Below are 14110 nucleotides of genomic sequence, written 5' to 3'. Positions count from 1 at the left end.
GTTGTATCCATATCTTCCCGAGTAAAAAGTATGCCGCAAAATTGTTATTATATAATTATAGGTAAGTTAATTAACTGGATGAAGAGCATAAATACAAGTACATGTGAATGAATAAGCAATCAAGCGTGCAGACATAATTATACACAAAAAATACACAGCAAAAAAGATCATATGTAAAATCGACTAGAACCCTCCATCACACAGCTCTTAGTTTCAGTTTCGATTTCAAAATCAACTTCACGGGTCTTGATCAAGTGTGGAAACTTTTTATAGAATTCTTCACGTAGCTTTGGTATGAGGGGAGGCAGGCAAATCAGCGCTATGAACAGGAGCAGGAGGCCATGGAAAGTGAGATTTAAAAATACAAACGATGTATAGGGTATCGGAGAACCATAGAACATGAACAGATAGTAGAGCACAAACCCAACCACCAAGGTAAGACTGGAGAGATAAACCAGGACACGCAGCGTTTTAGTACTGAATGACTGGTTCTGAATGTTTCTAGTCAGAAATGCCAGTACCAGAACAACAACAATCAACACTCCCCTGTATCCAAATACCAATGCAAAGGACCAATATGGATTGTTACTGGAGCATGACCGAACGAAAACTTCAAAGTTTGCAACACCTCGATAAACGGTAACATTCTTCACGACCAGCTGCTGTGGGTCGATGGCCACCCACAAAGTACCAAATAAAACATCAACACCAAGCAAGATGAATACAAAGGCCATGAGGTAGTGGTCAGCAATGAAGCGTCCCGGATTGAGATAGTGTGTGAAGATTCGATGCAGTCTCCATGTTCTAACAGCCACCGTTCCGAAAGCCAGTGTGAAGGAGATGGGAAGCAACCATGCCCAGGTTAAGTTGCAGAGAAAAACTGAGGAATAATTATCAAACAGGAGATACCTCCTGAACATGTAGAGGAATAGTGTGAATATAATGAGATAGCACCCAATAAAGGTTAGCAGACTGAGCTTGGGACTCGAGGCTTTTACAGATTGAGAGAATCGATATTTTATCGTGAGCACATGGAGTGTTATTAATACCACCAGCTCTAGAACAATCACAATGAGGAGAGCCGCAAACACACCGGGGCCAATACTGAAGTGTTCATCAGTAAACTCACCCTCTATAGCATCTAGGTCTTCTTTAACTATGAACTGCCCACCATCAAAGTAACCAATTTCCGTCACATTACCATCTTTTGCTTGAAACACAGATATTACTCGATTCAGAAATCCCGAGTTATTATTAAACTTTATCCTTCCTGACACCCCCTCAAAGTCTAGACGGTAGAATTCCTCGAGGACCACTTTTGATAACGAAGTTTTCCCATATCGAAACTGGGTGAGGTCCATATTAGGCTCTCTATTGGCGACTCTGTCCAAAACTACTGCCCATGCCCAGAAGGTGTCGTACAAATAAGTGGTCCATACAGAATACGTTATGTTGTCATTGTTCTGTAAATTATGCTCTTCAAGTCTGTTCCGAAATAATGCATCGTATTCTTTAAAGGAGTGCTTGGGATAGGTTGAAGGAGCTGATTCGTTAATATGAGAGAGTCGGTAATTTATAAACGAGACTCTATTGAGAGCGGTTTGTCGCATTTCTGTCTCGGAACAGTTATAGACTTGATGGTCGAACTCAAAGTTCACATTTTGAGCAATATCCTCGAATGTATTGCTGGTCACTATCCACTGGTAGGCTGGATACACGACCCCACGATGCAAAGCTAGACAGAGCACTTGCCGTGTGGTCCTCACTGGTGTGAAGAGTACGTTTATTCGAATGCCTTGTTGCATAATTTCCGACAATGGAATGTAAGTGTTATCGTAAACTGGCGACAAATAACTAGATAACGTGGAATCAGAAGATATGATGTCATGGAGATTTTGCGATGTAGTAGAATAAAATTCTCGGAGTTCGTTGAACAGTATTCCTATTCTATGCCAATTGTTTGCATGCATTAGTTTGATGACTAAATTTGAAAAAGATTCTGCAGATCCAAGCGTACCAAGTGAGTAGGGGAAGTTGGTTCTGTCAGACAATGATGGACTGCCACCCCCATGAACATTTACAAGAGATAAAGCCTCTCGATTGGTCAATGAAGAGACTGAAAGAGATGAGCTCGAGCAGCCTGGACCAATTATACCGATTGGCATCTTGGATACACCAGGATAGTATGTAGTGCTTCCTATTGCTTCGTAAGCCCTGTCCACATACTCACATCCACAGTCACCACCAATCAGTTCTATTTGATAGCCTGGTAGAATTGCAAGTTGATTATTGATCTCTTCTTTAGCAATTTCCAGAGCCAGAGAAACTTGAGGTCCTTCAACCCAAGAGGGATCAAACAGTGGGTTGATATAAGGATAGGGCAGTAGTGTTAGGATGTACAGAGTTTGGTTCTTGCTTCCAGCTGCAGCCAGAGCGTTGCTAGCAAGCAGAATGCTAGCAACAAGCACTTGTACAATAGCCATGAGCTGTAACTAGATCTGTTAATTAAACAACACTAACTTGTAGTTGTAATACATATTTCTAGGTGTGGCTGCTTTTAATCATCACCCATATCTCTTTCCTTGGCAATCTGTTGTAGAAATTACAACAATGGGTAAGGAATCGTTATGATGAATTAGATGAAGTTGTATGTGAGCTCCTCCCTGACAAACAAACTGTAGTCTAGGTAACCGCCTTATCAGTCAAGTAGGCTAAAAATCTGTGTCCTTTGATGTAAGCTTTGATGTCTCTTTGTGCATATGTAGTTATAAAAAAAAAAAAAAAAAAAAGAAACCTTTGACTAGCTAGGAAGAGTAGCAGCAGTAGGCAGCAGTAGTAGTAGCAGTGCAAGCAGGACTAGACTAGATTAAAAAGTTGGTGGAAAGAATAACTGACCGTTTGGACGTCACCTGGCTGCCAGACTTTCATCTGGACTCTTCCCCCTGAGTAGCTGGCCTTTCTCTAAGCCACAAAACTGAGCAAGAAGCTGAAGAAGCAGCTAGACAGAGACATGTACCTAGCCTTGAGAATTGGGAGGCGTGGCTCAACTAGTTAGCCCAGCCCAGAGGAATTGTTACCGTGGGTACTGAACAACCGTAGAAGTAGGGCTACCCCTGGCTTTACTGAATTAACTAGCTGTGTCTGCTGTCTAGTTGGACCAGATTTAGCTAGATAATGGGGTAGAGAATAGTTGAGCGGTGCTGTGTGTAGCTTGAACTGTACTGGCTGGCAAGAATCTAGTAAGCACCCTATGCACTGATAACTCGTCAGAATGGAGGGTATGTTCTAGGGATCTGGACAGCTGTACATCCAAAGGAGCCAGGGAGTGCCAATCATCTTCTCCCAGTCTCTGACACGCTAAACAAAAGGAGCTAGAACTGGGAGTCCCAGCTAGAATTGCTAGCCGGATCTAGACTAATAGAATGACTTGGAGGCGTGGTGAGGCCGGATCCACACTAATTGATCGACCTAAAGACGCTCCTGTTCCAGATTTCACGAATGGCAAGGAAAGGGTTATACTACAGTGTAATTATTCTACCACAAGAATCACATGGTCAGGCTATGAATATATGCATTCATATGAGAATCCAAGGCTAAGTGAAGCTGTAGTACTGCACGCATGCAGTGTGCCAAAGAATCCCAATGTTGAAAGTATGTTTTAAGTTGATGGTTGTTCATAACAGTAAGGATATTGCATCTGTGTAATCACTTGTGTCAACACTGAAATCATTTTTTTCGGTTGCAAGAGTGTGTTTTGTATGAACAAGAATTGTCAATACACAAATTAAATGATGAGTATAAGTATCTGTGAAACTAGCTGGAGTCAGTTAATTTAGTAAAATGCATTCTTTGCGAACATTTCTTGAGCTCTTCTTTAAGCTTTGGTAACAAGGGAGGTATACACACTAGCCCCATAAAGAAGAACAGCATGATGTTCAGTGATACCACTATGGAGATGAAAGATGCAGGAGAGAGTGGCATTAAAAATCGGAACAGATAGTAAAAGAAAAATCCGAACAAAATATCAACCAAGGACAGATAGACAAGAGTGCGAAGTGTTACTGTGGTGAACGATTGGTTCTTTATGTTCCGAGTTATAAATGCCAAAACCAGAACAATTATCATTAATATCAGTTTGTAGCCAAATACCAAACCAAAGGACCACCATTGATTGTTACTAACGCACAGTCGCATAAGAACATTGTACTTTATAACTCCTTCAATTTGAGGAAATTTGGTAATCACCAGCTGCTGTGGGTCGATGGCCACCCACAAAGTACCAAATAAAACATCAACACCAAGCAAGATGAATACAAAGGCCACGAGGTAGTGGTCAGCAATGAAGCGTCCTGGATTGAGATAGTATGTGAAGATTCGATGCAGTCTCCATGTTCTAACAGCTACTGTTCCGAAAGTCAGCGTAAAAGAAATGGGGAAGAGCCAAAACCATTGTATATTGCACATCACCACTGTCGCTTCATCATCAAACAATTCATAGCCAACGTTTGCAATGTAGAGCAGCAGAGTGACCGTAAACAGATAGCATCCAATGTACAGCAATTGGTTGAGCTTAAGACTTGAAGCTTTGACTGATGGGACATGTCTGTACTTGATACTGAGTATGTGGAGTATGATTAAGACTATGAGCTGAAACAGTATAATTGCAATAAAAACTGCAAGCAGTGCACGATTTATTTCTATGCCGGATTGATCAGGGAAATGATCCAATATGGGATCTAATGAAGTGAGCATTGTTAAACCATTATCGTCGTAAATGGCAACCAATTGTGCAGTGCTATTAACCACTTGAAATACCGAAGATGGTCGAGTTAGAAGTCCCGAGTCATTATTAAACTTTATCCTTCCTGACACCCCCTCAAAGTCTAGACGGTAGAACTCCTCGAGCACCATATTTGATAGCGAGGTGTTCCCATACCGAAACTTGGTGAGGTCCAAACCTCTCTGTGAAATTCTGTCCAAAACGACTGCCCATGCCCAAAGGGCGTCGTAGAAATAAGTGGTCCAAATGGAATAGGTGAGGTTATAATCTTCAAGCTTGCTTCTATAAATTCGATCATATTCTTTAAAGGAGATTTTAGAATAATTTGAAGGAGCTGATTCATTCAATGGAGTTAGTCTGAAATTGAAAAATAATGTTCCGTTTAGAGCTATTTCCTGCATTTCTGCAGCAGAGCAATTGTATTCTTGTCCCTCAAAATAAAACTCAATATCTTTAGCAACTTCCTCAAATGTATTACTTGTTATAACCCACTGATATTTGGGGTACACCATACCACGGTGAAATGCTAGACAGATGATCCGCTGTGTAGCGGGCACTGATGTTAACAACAGATTAACACGAAGACCTTCATCCACGATCACGTTCAGAGGAATAAACGAATCGTAAACAGGAAATACAAAGCCACTGATAGTAAGAGCAGTAGTATCCAATGTAGTAGAGTTCAGTTCTGATAAGATCTCTCCAATTCTCGCAGCTGTGGCGGAGTAAAGCAAGCGAGCCTCTTCGAATATAATCCCCACCCTCCGCCAGTTATGCTTCTGCATTATCTGAACTCCAACTATTGCAAACGCTTCACTGGACCCTAACGTACCGAGGGCGTAAGGTCGCTGAGTTCTGTCCGACAATATCGGACTGCTCCCTCCATGTACAGTTATTAACGAAAGCTCCTTTCGACTTGACAACGTAGTCATAGCAATGGACGCACTTGAGCAACCAGGACCAATGATTCCGACCACTCCTGTGCTTGAAGAATACACATTGCTCAAGATAGCTTCATAAGCCTTAGTGGTGTACTCACATCCACTGTCACCATGAATCAGTTCGATTTGATAGTCAAGTAAAATATCAGTTCGATTATTGATGTCCTCTTTAGCAATTTCCAGAGCCACTGAAACTTGTGGTCCATCTCTCCAAGAAGGATTGAACAGAGCATCTGGATAGGGCAGTAGTGTTAGGATGTTAATGATCTGGTTCTTGCTTGATACTGTGGTTAAAACTAGTGTGGCAAGCACAGTCCACACTTGTAGTTTAAGAGCAGCCATAATTATGGCATCTAAACACTGTAATGTTTGTTAAATAACACGCCCGGTAGTTATACATTTCATTTTAAGGAAGTAGGGAGAACACATAGTGAAAGTATCACTGTGCTTCCATTGACATTGTGATTTGTATGCAAGCAGAGCCCCACCCACATGTGAGTGGTGAGTGGGTGTTAAATTAATGCGCATGCGCAATGTATGCCCCCATTTTTCCAAGCAAGAGCACATTCTGTTATGTGCTCCTGGAACTAGTAACTTGACTCTGCTATGATCCATATCATATAACACACATTTTCCCTGTAAGTTTTCACCAGTCTTTTTCATCTCTATCCCCATGACGAACACTAGCTATTACTGATATTTTTACAACCTTCCGAATACAATTGCAACTAGACTACACACACCTCGAGGGGGTTTAGCATTACTTCACGTTCCATTTATAAATATTGCATCAGTACAGTGATTATGATAAAAATGAGAATGGTCAGATTTTATAGGTAATGTTTTGTTTGCTGTGTCTTCAGTTCCAGCACAGCCATGTACACAGGAGGTAATAACAATAACATAGCTGTTACAAAAATCACCAGATTGTGTACTGTGCTGAGAACAATGAACTTTGCTATTACAGTTGCTTGTCTTGCTTGTAGGATGTATGAAGTTATGTATCCCAGCATCAGTACACCAGAGAGAATGTAAACTAGGAGTACAATTCGTTTTGTTTTGAAATCTTTGTGTGGAATTCGTCTGGTTAATATTGCTAGGCACAGAGCAATGCCCATGACAAGTAGATTGAAAACAAGCTGGGAAATTAGCCAGTAAATTGAAGTATCTTGGAGACAATGTATTTCGAGGTACACTTGAATATTAAAGACGCTGCTCCCATCGCTGTTATGCTGTTCTGTTATCTCCTCTTGTTCCGTTTCCATAGGAACAAGTCTGTCAAACACCACCCATAGAGAGCACAAGAACAGACTACACAGAAACAGTGTCAGGATAAATGTTATGAGTGCTGTTTCTGTGATCAGCTTTCCTGGATTAAGATAAAAGACGAAGATGCGATACAACCTCCAAATGCGTGCACACACAGTTCCAAAGATAAAAGTACCGCCAATACTAGACGCAAAGTAGGTCACATAAAAGAGATTGCATTTAATGGTTGAGTCAATTTGTCCTGAAAATGTTTCTGCTATGATATAGCTTGTTGCACCAACAATCAAAAAGTAGCAGCCAATAAAGGAAAAATGAGATAGCTTTGGGCTGGACGCTTTCACTGGCTTCTTGTCTCGAAATTGGAGTGTTAGAATGTGTAATGTAATTATTAAAGCCAATTGACCAATCGTAAATACCAAGTACACAATTCCTAGAGCCAAATGAACTTTCACGGTAATTAATTCCTGATTGAAGGTTCCATTAATGAACTGGTAGTCATCGATTGCTGTGATGGTATCGTTGCGACTATTGTAGTAAGCTACAATTGACATTTCACTCGCATTATTGATTTGGTACACATCTATTAGTCTCGGTACATATCCAGTTGTCTCTCTAAATGATATCTGACCAGAGACTCCATTGAAGTCCAACTTTAGAAGATTCTTTCTGATGATATCAGTAGCGAATGAGTTGCCATGTCTGTACTGGGACAGCTCTAAACCAATTGTTGCCATCAGTTCATCTCTAGAATTATTCAGAGCTAGAGCAAGTGCCCAAGTTGCATCAAAATAAGCTGTAGCCCAAAAACTTGGCTCAATTCTCTCAATAGGGTTGCTCACATATGAATTGTACTGGGTAACCCTACTCTCATATTGTGACAGAAACTCCGTGTAGTTTATGTATTGGTCCAAGGAAGCCGGTGGATCAATCGGTTTTAGAGAGTAGTGTAAAATCAGCGACCCACTTGCCATCAATTTCATGTCATCATTGGAACAATAGTATTCAGCATTGTTTATTGTGAAAGTAATGGATGTTATTTCTTCTACCACTCTGCTCACAATAACCCATTGATAATTTGGGGGGAGCATATTTTGATGGAATGCCAAGCAAAGAATCCGTCGCAAGAATTCTGGACCCACGAAGAGAAATATTATCCTGATGTTGTTTTTTCTCAGAATGTCCAGCGGTATTGAAGTATTTTGCACACCAAAATTGAAATTTGTTGAACACTTAAAATGTTCTTGGCATTCAATTAATCCTTCAAAGTACTTCAGAGTTGTAGAGTAGTACACTCTTCCCGGGTCGTACAAACTTCCTATTCTGTTCCATTGATTCTCAACCAGTAATCTCTGAGCAGCTTTAGCAAATGCTTTGGTTGAGTCAAGTGTACCAAAACTGTAGGGATAGGTGACTCGATCCTCCAGCAGCAAGGAACCAGCTCCATGCACAGTGATCAGAGCAATCTGATTGTTTCCAGTGAGGGAAGATACCATGATGGTAGATGTAGAGCAACCAGGGCCAACAATTCCAGCAATATTCTGAGCACAGTAACGAGATTCCTATCAGTTATAATGTGATTTTATAATGCAATTAGTGGTCTATGCCCACAAGGTGCTTACACAAACCTAATGCAGAAAGAACAAACACAAAAGGTTATTTCCAGTGCAGATATATAGTACTGCACACAGTAGCTGAATTGAAGTTTTTGTAGCTTCTCTGTGTTCTAAATGGCTGAACACAGTGACAAAAATAAATAGCTTGTCAGCTGACCCCGATATGCTGATACATATATAATCTTAACTAGAGACAAATTATTATGTCTCCAAGTTTTGTAGCATGATTTCATTATGTCTGAGTGAATGTAAATAATACAACAGGAATATAACAAAACTGGAACATGATTGTGTCTGATTATTGATGATACAATGAATAAGTGTGCATACAATAAAACACAATAGTGATACAAAAATCATATGTAAAATCGACTAGAACCCTCCACTAGAACGCTTTCACTTTCGATTTCGATTTCGAAATCAACTTCATGGGTCTTGATGAAGCGTGGAAACTTTTTATAGAATTCTTCACGCAGTTTTGGTATGAGGGGAGGTAGGCAAATCAGCGTTATGAACAGGAGCAGGAGACCATGGAAAGTCAGCATTATAAATACAATAGGTCCGTGGGATAACGGAGAACCATACAATAGGAACAAGTAGAAGAGCACAAATCCAACCACCAAGGTAAGACTGGAGAGATAAACCAGGACACGCAGGGTTTTAGTTCTGAATGACTGGTTCTGAATGTTCCGAGTCAGAAATGTCAGCACCAGAACAACAACAATCAATACTCCCCTGTATCCAAATACCAACCCATAAGACCAATACGAATTGTCCCTGCATGTCCGAACTACAAAATTTGTAACGTCTTGAGGAACGGTAACATTTTTCACGTCCAGTTGCTGTGGGTCAATGGCCATCCACAAAGTACCCAATAAAACATCAACACCAAGCAAGACGAATACAAAGGCCATGAGATAGTGGTCAGCAATGAAGCGTCCTGGATTGAGATAGTGTGTGAAGATTCGATGCAATCTCCATGTTCTAACAGCCACTGTACCGTATGCCAGCGTGAAGGAGATGGGAAGCAACCATGCCCAGGTTAAGTTGCAGAGAAAAACTGTGGTATAATCATCTAACAAGAGATAACTCCTAAAAATGTACAGGATTAGTGTGAATATAATGAGATAGCACCCAATAAAGGTTAGCTGACTGAGCTTGGGGCTCGAGGCTTTTACAGATTGAGAGAATCGATATTTTATCGTAAGCACATGGAGTGTTATTAGTAACACTAGCTCTAGAACAGTCACAATGAGAAGAGCCGCAAACACACCGTGGCCAATATTGAAGTGTTCATCAGCAAACTCACCCTCTATAGCATCTAGGTCTTCTTTAACTATGAAGTGCACACCATCAAAGTTACCAATTTCCGTCACATTACCATCTTTTGCTTGAAACACAGATATTACTCGATTCAGAAATCCCGAGTTATTGTTGAAATGTATCCTTCCTGACACCCCCTCAAAGTCTAGACGGTAGAATTCCTCGAGGACCACTTTTGATAACGAAGTTTTCCCATATCGAAACTGGGTGAGGTCCATATTAGGCTCTCTAATGGCGACTCTGTCCAAAACTACTGCCCATGCCCAGAAGGTGTCGTACAAATAAGTGGTCCATATAGAATACGTTATGTTGTCATTGTTCTGTAAATTATGCTCTTCAAGTCTGTTCCGAAATAATGCATCGTATTCTTTAAAGGAGTGCTTGGGATAGGTTGAAGGAGCTGATTCGTTAATATGAGAGAGTCGGTAATTTATAAACGAGACTCTATTGAGAGCGGTTTGTCGCATTTCTGTCTCGGAACAGTTATAGACTTGATGGTCGAACTCAAAGTTCACATTTTGAGCAATATCCTCGAATGTATTGCTGGTCACTATCCACTGGTAGGCTGGATACACGACCCCACGATGCAAAGCTAGACAGAGCACTTGCCGTGTGGTCCTCACTGGTGTGAAGAGTACGTTTATTCGAATGCCTTGTTGCATAATTTCCGACAATGGAATGTAAGTGTTATCGTAAACTGGCGACAAATAACTAGATAACGTGGAATCAGAAGATATGATGTCATGGAGATTTTGCGATGTAGTAGAATAAAATTCTCGGAGTTCGTTGAACAGTATTCCTATTCTATGCCAATTGTTTGCGTGCATTAGTTTGATGACTAAATTTGAAAAAGATTCTGCAGATCCAAGCGTACCAAGTGAGTAGGGGAAGTTGGTTCTGTTAGACAATGATGGACTGCCACCCCCATGAACATTTACAAGAGATAAAGCCTCTCGATTGGTCAATGAAGAGACTGAAAGAGATGAGCTCGAGCAGCCTGGACCAATTATACCGATTGGCATCTTGGATACACCAGGATAGTATGTAGTGCTTCCTATTGCTTCATAAGCCCTGTCCACATACTCACATCCACAGTCACCACCAATCAGTTCTATTTGATAGCCTGGTAGAATTGCAAGTTGATTATTGATCTCTTCTTTAGCAATTTCCAGAGCCAGAGAAACTTGAGGTCCTTCAACCCAAGAGGGATCAAACAGTGGGTTGATATAAGGATAGGGCAGTAGTGTTAGGATGTACAGAGTTTGGTTCTTGCTTCCAGCTGCAGCTAGAGCGTTGCTAGCAAGCAGAATGCTAGCAACAAGCACTTGTACAATAGCCATGAGCTGTAACTAGATCTATTTTAGTTGTTAATTAAACAAGCTAAATACACTAACTTGTAGTTTTAATACATATTTCTAGGTGTGGCTGCTTTTAATCATCACCCATATACAGTGTAATTATTCTACCACAAGAATCACATGGTCAGGCTATGAATATGCATTCACATGAGAATCCAAGGCTAAGTGAAGCTGTAGTACTGCATGCATGCAGTGTACCTATATAATTATGTTGAAAGTATGTTTTAAGTTGATGGTTGTTCATAACAGTAAGGATATTGCATCTGTGTAATCACTTGTGTCAACACTGAAATCATTTTTTTCGGTTGCAAGAGTGTGTTTTGTATGAACAAGAATTGTCAATACACAAATTAAATGATGAGTAAGTATCTGTGAAACTAGCTGGAGTCAGTTAATTTAGTAAAATGCATTCTTTGCGAACATTTCTTGAGCTCTTCTTTAAGCTTTGGTAACAAGGGAGGTATACACACTAGCCCCATAAAGAAGAACAGCATGATGTTCAGTGATACCACTATGGAGATGAAAGATGCAGGAGAGAGTGGCATTAAAAATCGGAACAGATAGTAAAAGAAAAATCCGAACAAAATATCAACCAAGGACAGATAGACAAGAGTGCGAAGTGTTACTGTGGTGAACGATTGGTTCTTTATGTTCCGAGTTATAAATGCCAAAACCAGAACAATTGTCATTAATGTCAGTTTGTAGCCAAATACCAAACCAAAAGACCACCATTGATTGCTACTAACGCACAGTCGCATAAGAACATTGTACTTAATAACTCCTTCAATTTGAGGAAATTTGGTAATCACCAGCTGCTGTGGGTCGATGGCCACCCACAAAGTACCGAATAGAACATCAACACCCAGCAAGATGAATACAAAGGCCACGAGGTAGTGGTCAGCAATGAAGCATCCTGGATTGAGATAGTGTGTGAAGATTCGATGCAGTCTCCATGTTCTAACAGCTACTGTTCCGAAAGTCAGCGTAAAAGAAATGGGGAAGAGCCAAAACCATTGTATATTGCACATCACCACTGTCGCTTCATCATCAAACAATTCATAGCCAACGTTTGCAATGTAGAGCAGCAGAGTGACCGTAAACAGATAGCATCCAATGTACAGCAATTGGTTGAGCTTAAGACTTGAAGCTTTGACTGATGGGACATGTCTGTACTTGATACTGAGTATGTGGAGTATGATTAAGACTATGAGCTGAAACAGTATAATTGCAATAAAAACTGCAAGCAGTGCACGATTTATTTCTATGCCGGATTGATCAGGGAAATGATCCAATATGGGATCTAATGAAGTGAGCATTGTTAAACCATTATCGTCGTAAATGGCAACCAATTGTGCAGTGCTATTAACCACTTGAAATACCGAAGATGGTCGAGTTAGAAGTCCCGAGTCATTATTAAACTTTATCCTTCCTGACACCCCCTCAAAGTCTAGACGGTAGAACTCCTCGAGCACCATATTTGATAGCGAGGTGTTCCCATACCGAAACTTGGTGAGGTCCAAACCTCTCTGTGAAAGTCTGTCCAAAACGACTGCCCATGCCCAAAGGGCGTCGTAGAAATAAGTGGTCCAAATGGAATAGGTGAGGTTATAATCTTCAAGCTTGCTTCTATAAATTCGATCATATTCTTTAAAGGAGATTTTAGAATAATTTGAAGGAGCTGATTCATTCAATGGAGTTAGTCTGAAATTGAAAAATAATGTTCTGTTTAGAGCTATTTCCTGCATTTCTGCAGCAGAGCAATTGTATTCTTGTCCCTCAAAATAAAACTCAATATCTTTAGCAACTTCCTCAAATGTATTACTTGTTATAACCCACTGATATTTGGGGTACACCATACCACGGTGAAATGCTAGACAGATGATCCGCTGTGTAGCGGGCACTGATGTTAACAACAGATTAACACGAAGACCTTCATCCACGATCACGTTCAGAGGAATAAACGAATCGTAAACAGGAAATACAAAGCCACTGATAGTAAGAGCAGTAGTATCCAATGTAGTAGAGTTCAGTTCTGATAAGATCTCTCCAATTCTCGCAGCTGTGGCGGAGTAAAGCAAGCGAGCCTCTTCGAATATAATCCCCACCCTCCGCCAGTTATGCTTCTGCATTATCTGAACTCCAACTATTGCAAACGCTTCACTGGACCCTAACGTGCCTAGGGCATAAGGTCGCTTAGTTCTATCCGACAATATCGGACTGCTCCCTCCATGTACAGTTATTAACGAAAGCTCCTTTCGACTTGACAACGTAGTCATAGCAATGGACGCACTTGAGCAACCAGGACCAATGATTCCGACCACTCCTGTGCTTGAAGAATACACATTGCTCAAGATAGCTTCATAAGCCTTAGTGGTGTACTCACATCCACTGTCACCATGAATCAGTTCGATTTGATAGTCAAGTAAAATATCAGTTCGATTATTGATGTCCTCTTTAGCAATTTCCAGAGCCACTGAAACTTGTGGTCCATCTCTCCAAGAAGGATTGAACAGAGTATCTGGATAGGGCAGTAGTGTTAGGATGTTAATGATCTGGTTCTTGCTTGATACTGTGGTTAAAACTAGTGTGGCAAGCACAGTCCACACTTGTAGTTTAAGAGCAGCCATAATTATGGCATCTAAACACTGTAGTGTTTGTTTAAATAACATGCCCGGTAGTTATACATTTCATTTTAAGGAAGTAGGGAGAACACATAGTGAAAGTGTGTCATTGTGCTTCCATTGACATTGTGATTTGCAAGCAGAGCTCCACCCACATGTGAGTGGTGAGTGGGTGTTAAATTAATGCGCATGCGCAATGTATGCC

At 40.7% G+C, this 14110-nt stretch overlaps 5 protein-coding genes across 5 annotated transcripts; all 5 read right to left on the bottom strand.

The window, feature by feature from the left end:
• Positions 1 to 31: 31 nt before the first annotated feature.
• LOC135333412 (gamma-aminobutyric acid type B receptor subunit 1-like) lies at positions 32 to 3519 on the bottom strand. Its single transcript, XM_064528372.1, has one exon. It carries the CDS (start codon positions 2481 to 2483, stop codon positions 168 to 170), a length of 2316 nt encoding a protein of 771 aa, XP_064384442.1. The 5' UTR covers positions 2484 to 3519; the 3' UTR covers positions 32 to 167.
• Positions 3520 to 3594: 75 nt separating this feature from the next.
• LOC135333421 (gamma-aminobutyric acid type B receptor subunit 1-like) lies at positions 3595 to 6092 on the bottom strand. The gene has a single exon (XM_064528380.1). It carries the CDS (start codon positions 6061 to 6063, stop codon positions 3814 to 3816), a length of 2250 nt encoding a protein of 749 aa, XP_064384450.1. The 5' UTR covers positions 6064 to 6092; the 3' UTR covers positions 3595 to 3813.
• Positions 6093 to 6496: 404 nt separating this feature from the next.
• On the bottom strand, positions 6497 to 8582 carry LOC135333442 (gamma-aminobutyric acid type B receptor subunit 2-like). The gene has a single exon (XM_064528413.1). It carries the CDS (start codon positions 8481 to 8483, stop codon positions 6552 to 6554), a length of 1932 nt encoding a protein of 643 aa, XP_064384483.1. The 5' UTR covers positions 8484 to 8582; the 3' UTR covers positions 6497 to 6551.
• A 204-nt stretch (positions 8583 to 8786) lies between these two features.
• LOC135333413 (gamma-aminobutyric acid type B receptor subunit 1-like) lies at positions 8787 to 11372 on the bottom strand. Its single transcript, XM_064528373.1, has one exon. It carries the CDS (start codon positions 11264 to 11266, stop codon positions 8960 to 8962), a length of 2307 nt encoding a protein of 768 aa, XP_064384443.1. The 5' UTR covers positions 11267 to 11372; the 3' UTR covers positions 8787 to 8959.
• A 220-nt stretch (positions 11373 to 11592) lies between these two features.
• On the bottom strand, positions 11593 to 13952 carry LOC135333418 (gamma-aminobutyric acid type B receptor subunit 1-like). The gene has a single exon (XM_064528377.1). It carries the CDS (start codon positions 13909 to 13911, stop codon positions 11662 to 11664), a length of 2250 nt encoding a protein of 749 aa, XP_064384447.1. The 5' UTR covers positions 13912 to 13952; the 3' UTR covers positions 11593 to 11661.
• Positions 13953 to 14110: the final 158 nt, after the last annotated feature.

This window comes from Halichondria panicea, chromosome 3 (assembly GCF_963675165.1).
Source record: "Halichondria panicea chromosome 3, odHalPani1.1, whole genome shotgun sequence".
Classification (NCBI taxonomy): domain Eukaryota; kingdom Metazoa; phylum Porifera; class Demospongiae; order Suberitida; family Halichondriidae; genus Halichondria; species Halichondria panicea.
The sequence above is the reverse complement of the archived record's forward strand: the minus strand, read 5'-3'. Positions and strand labels throughout refer to the sequence as shown.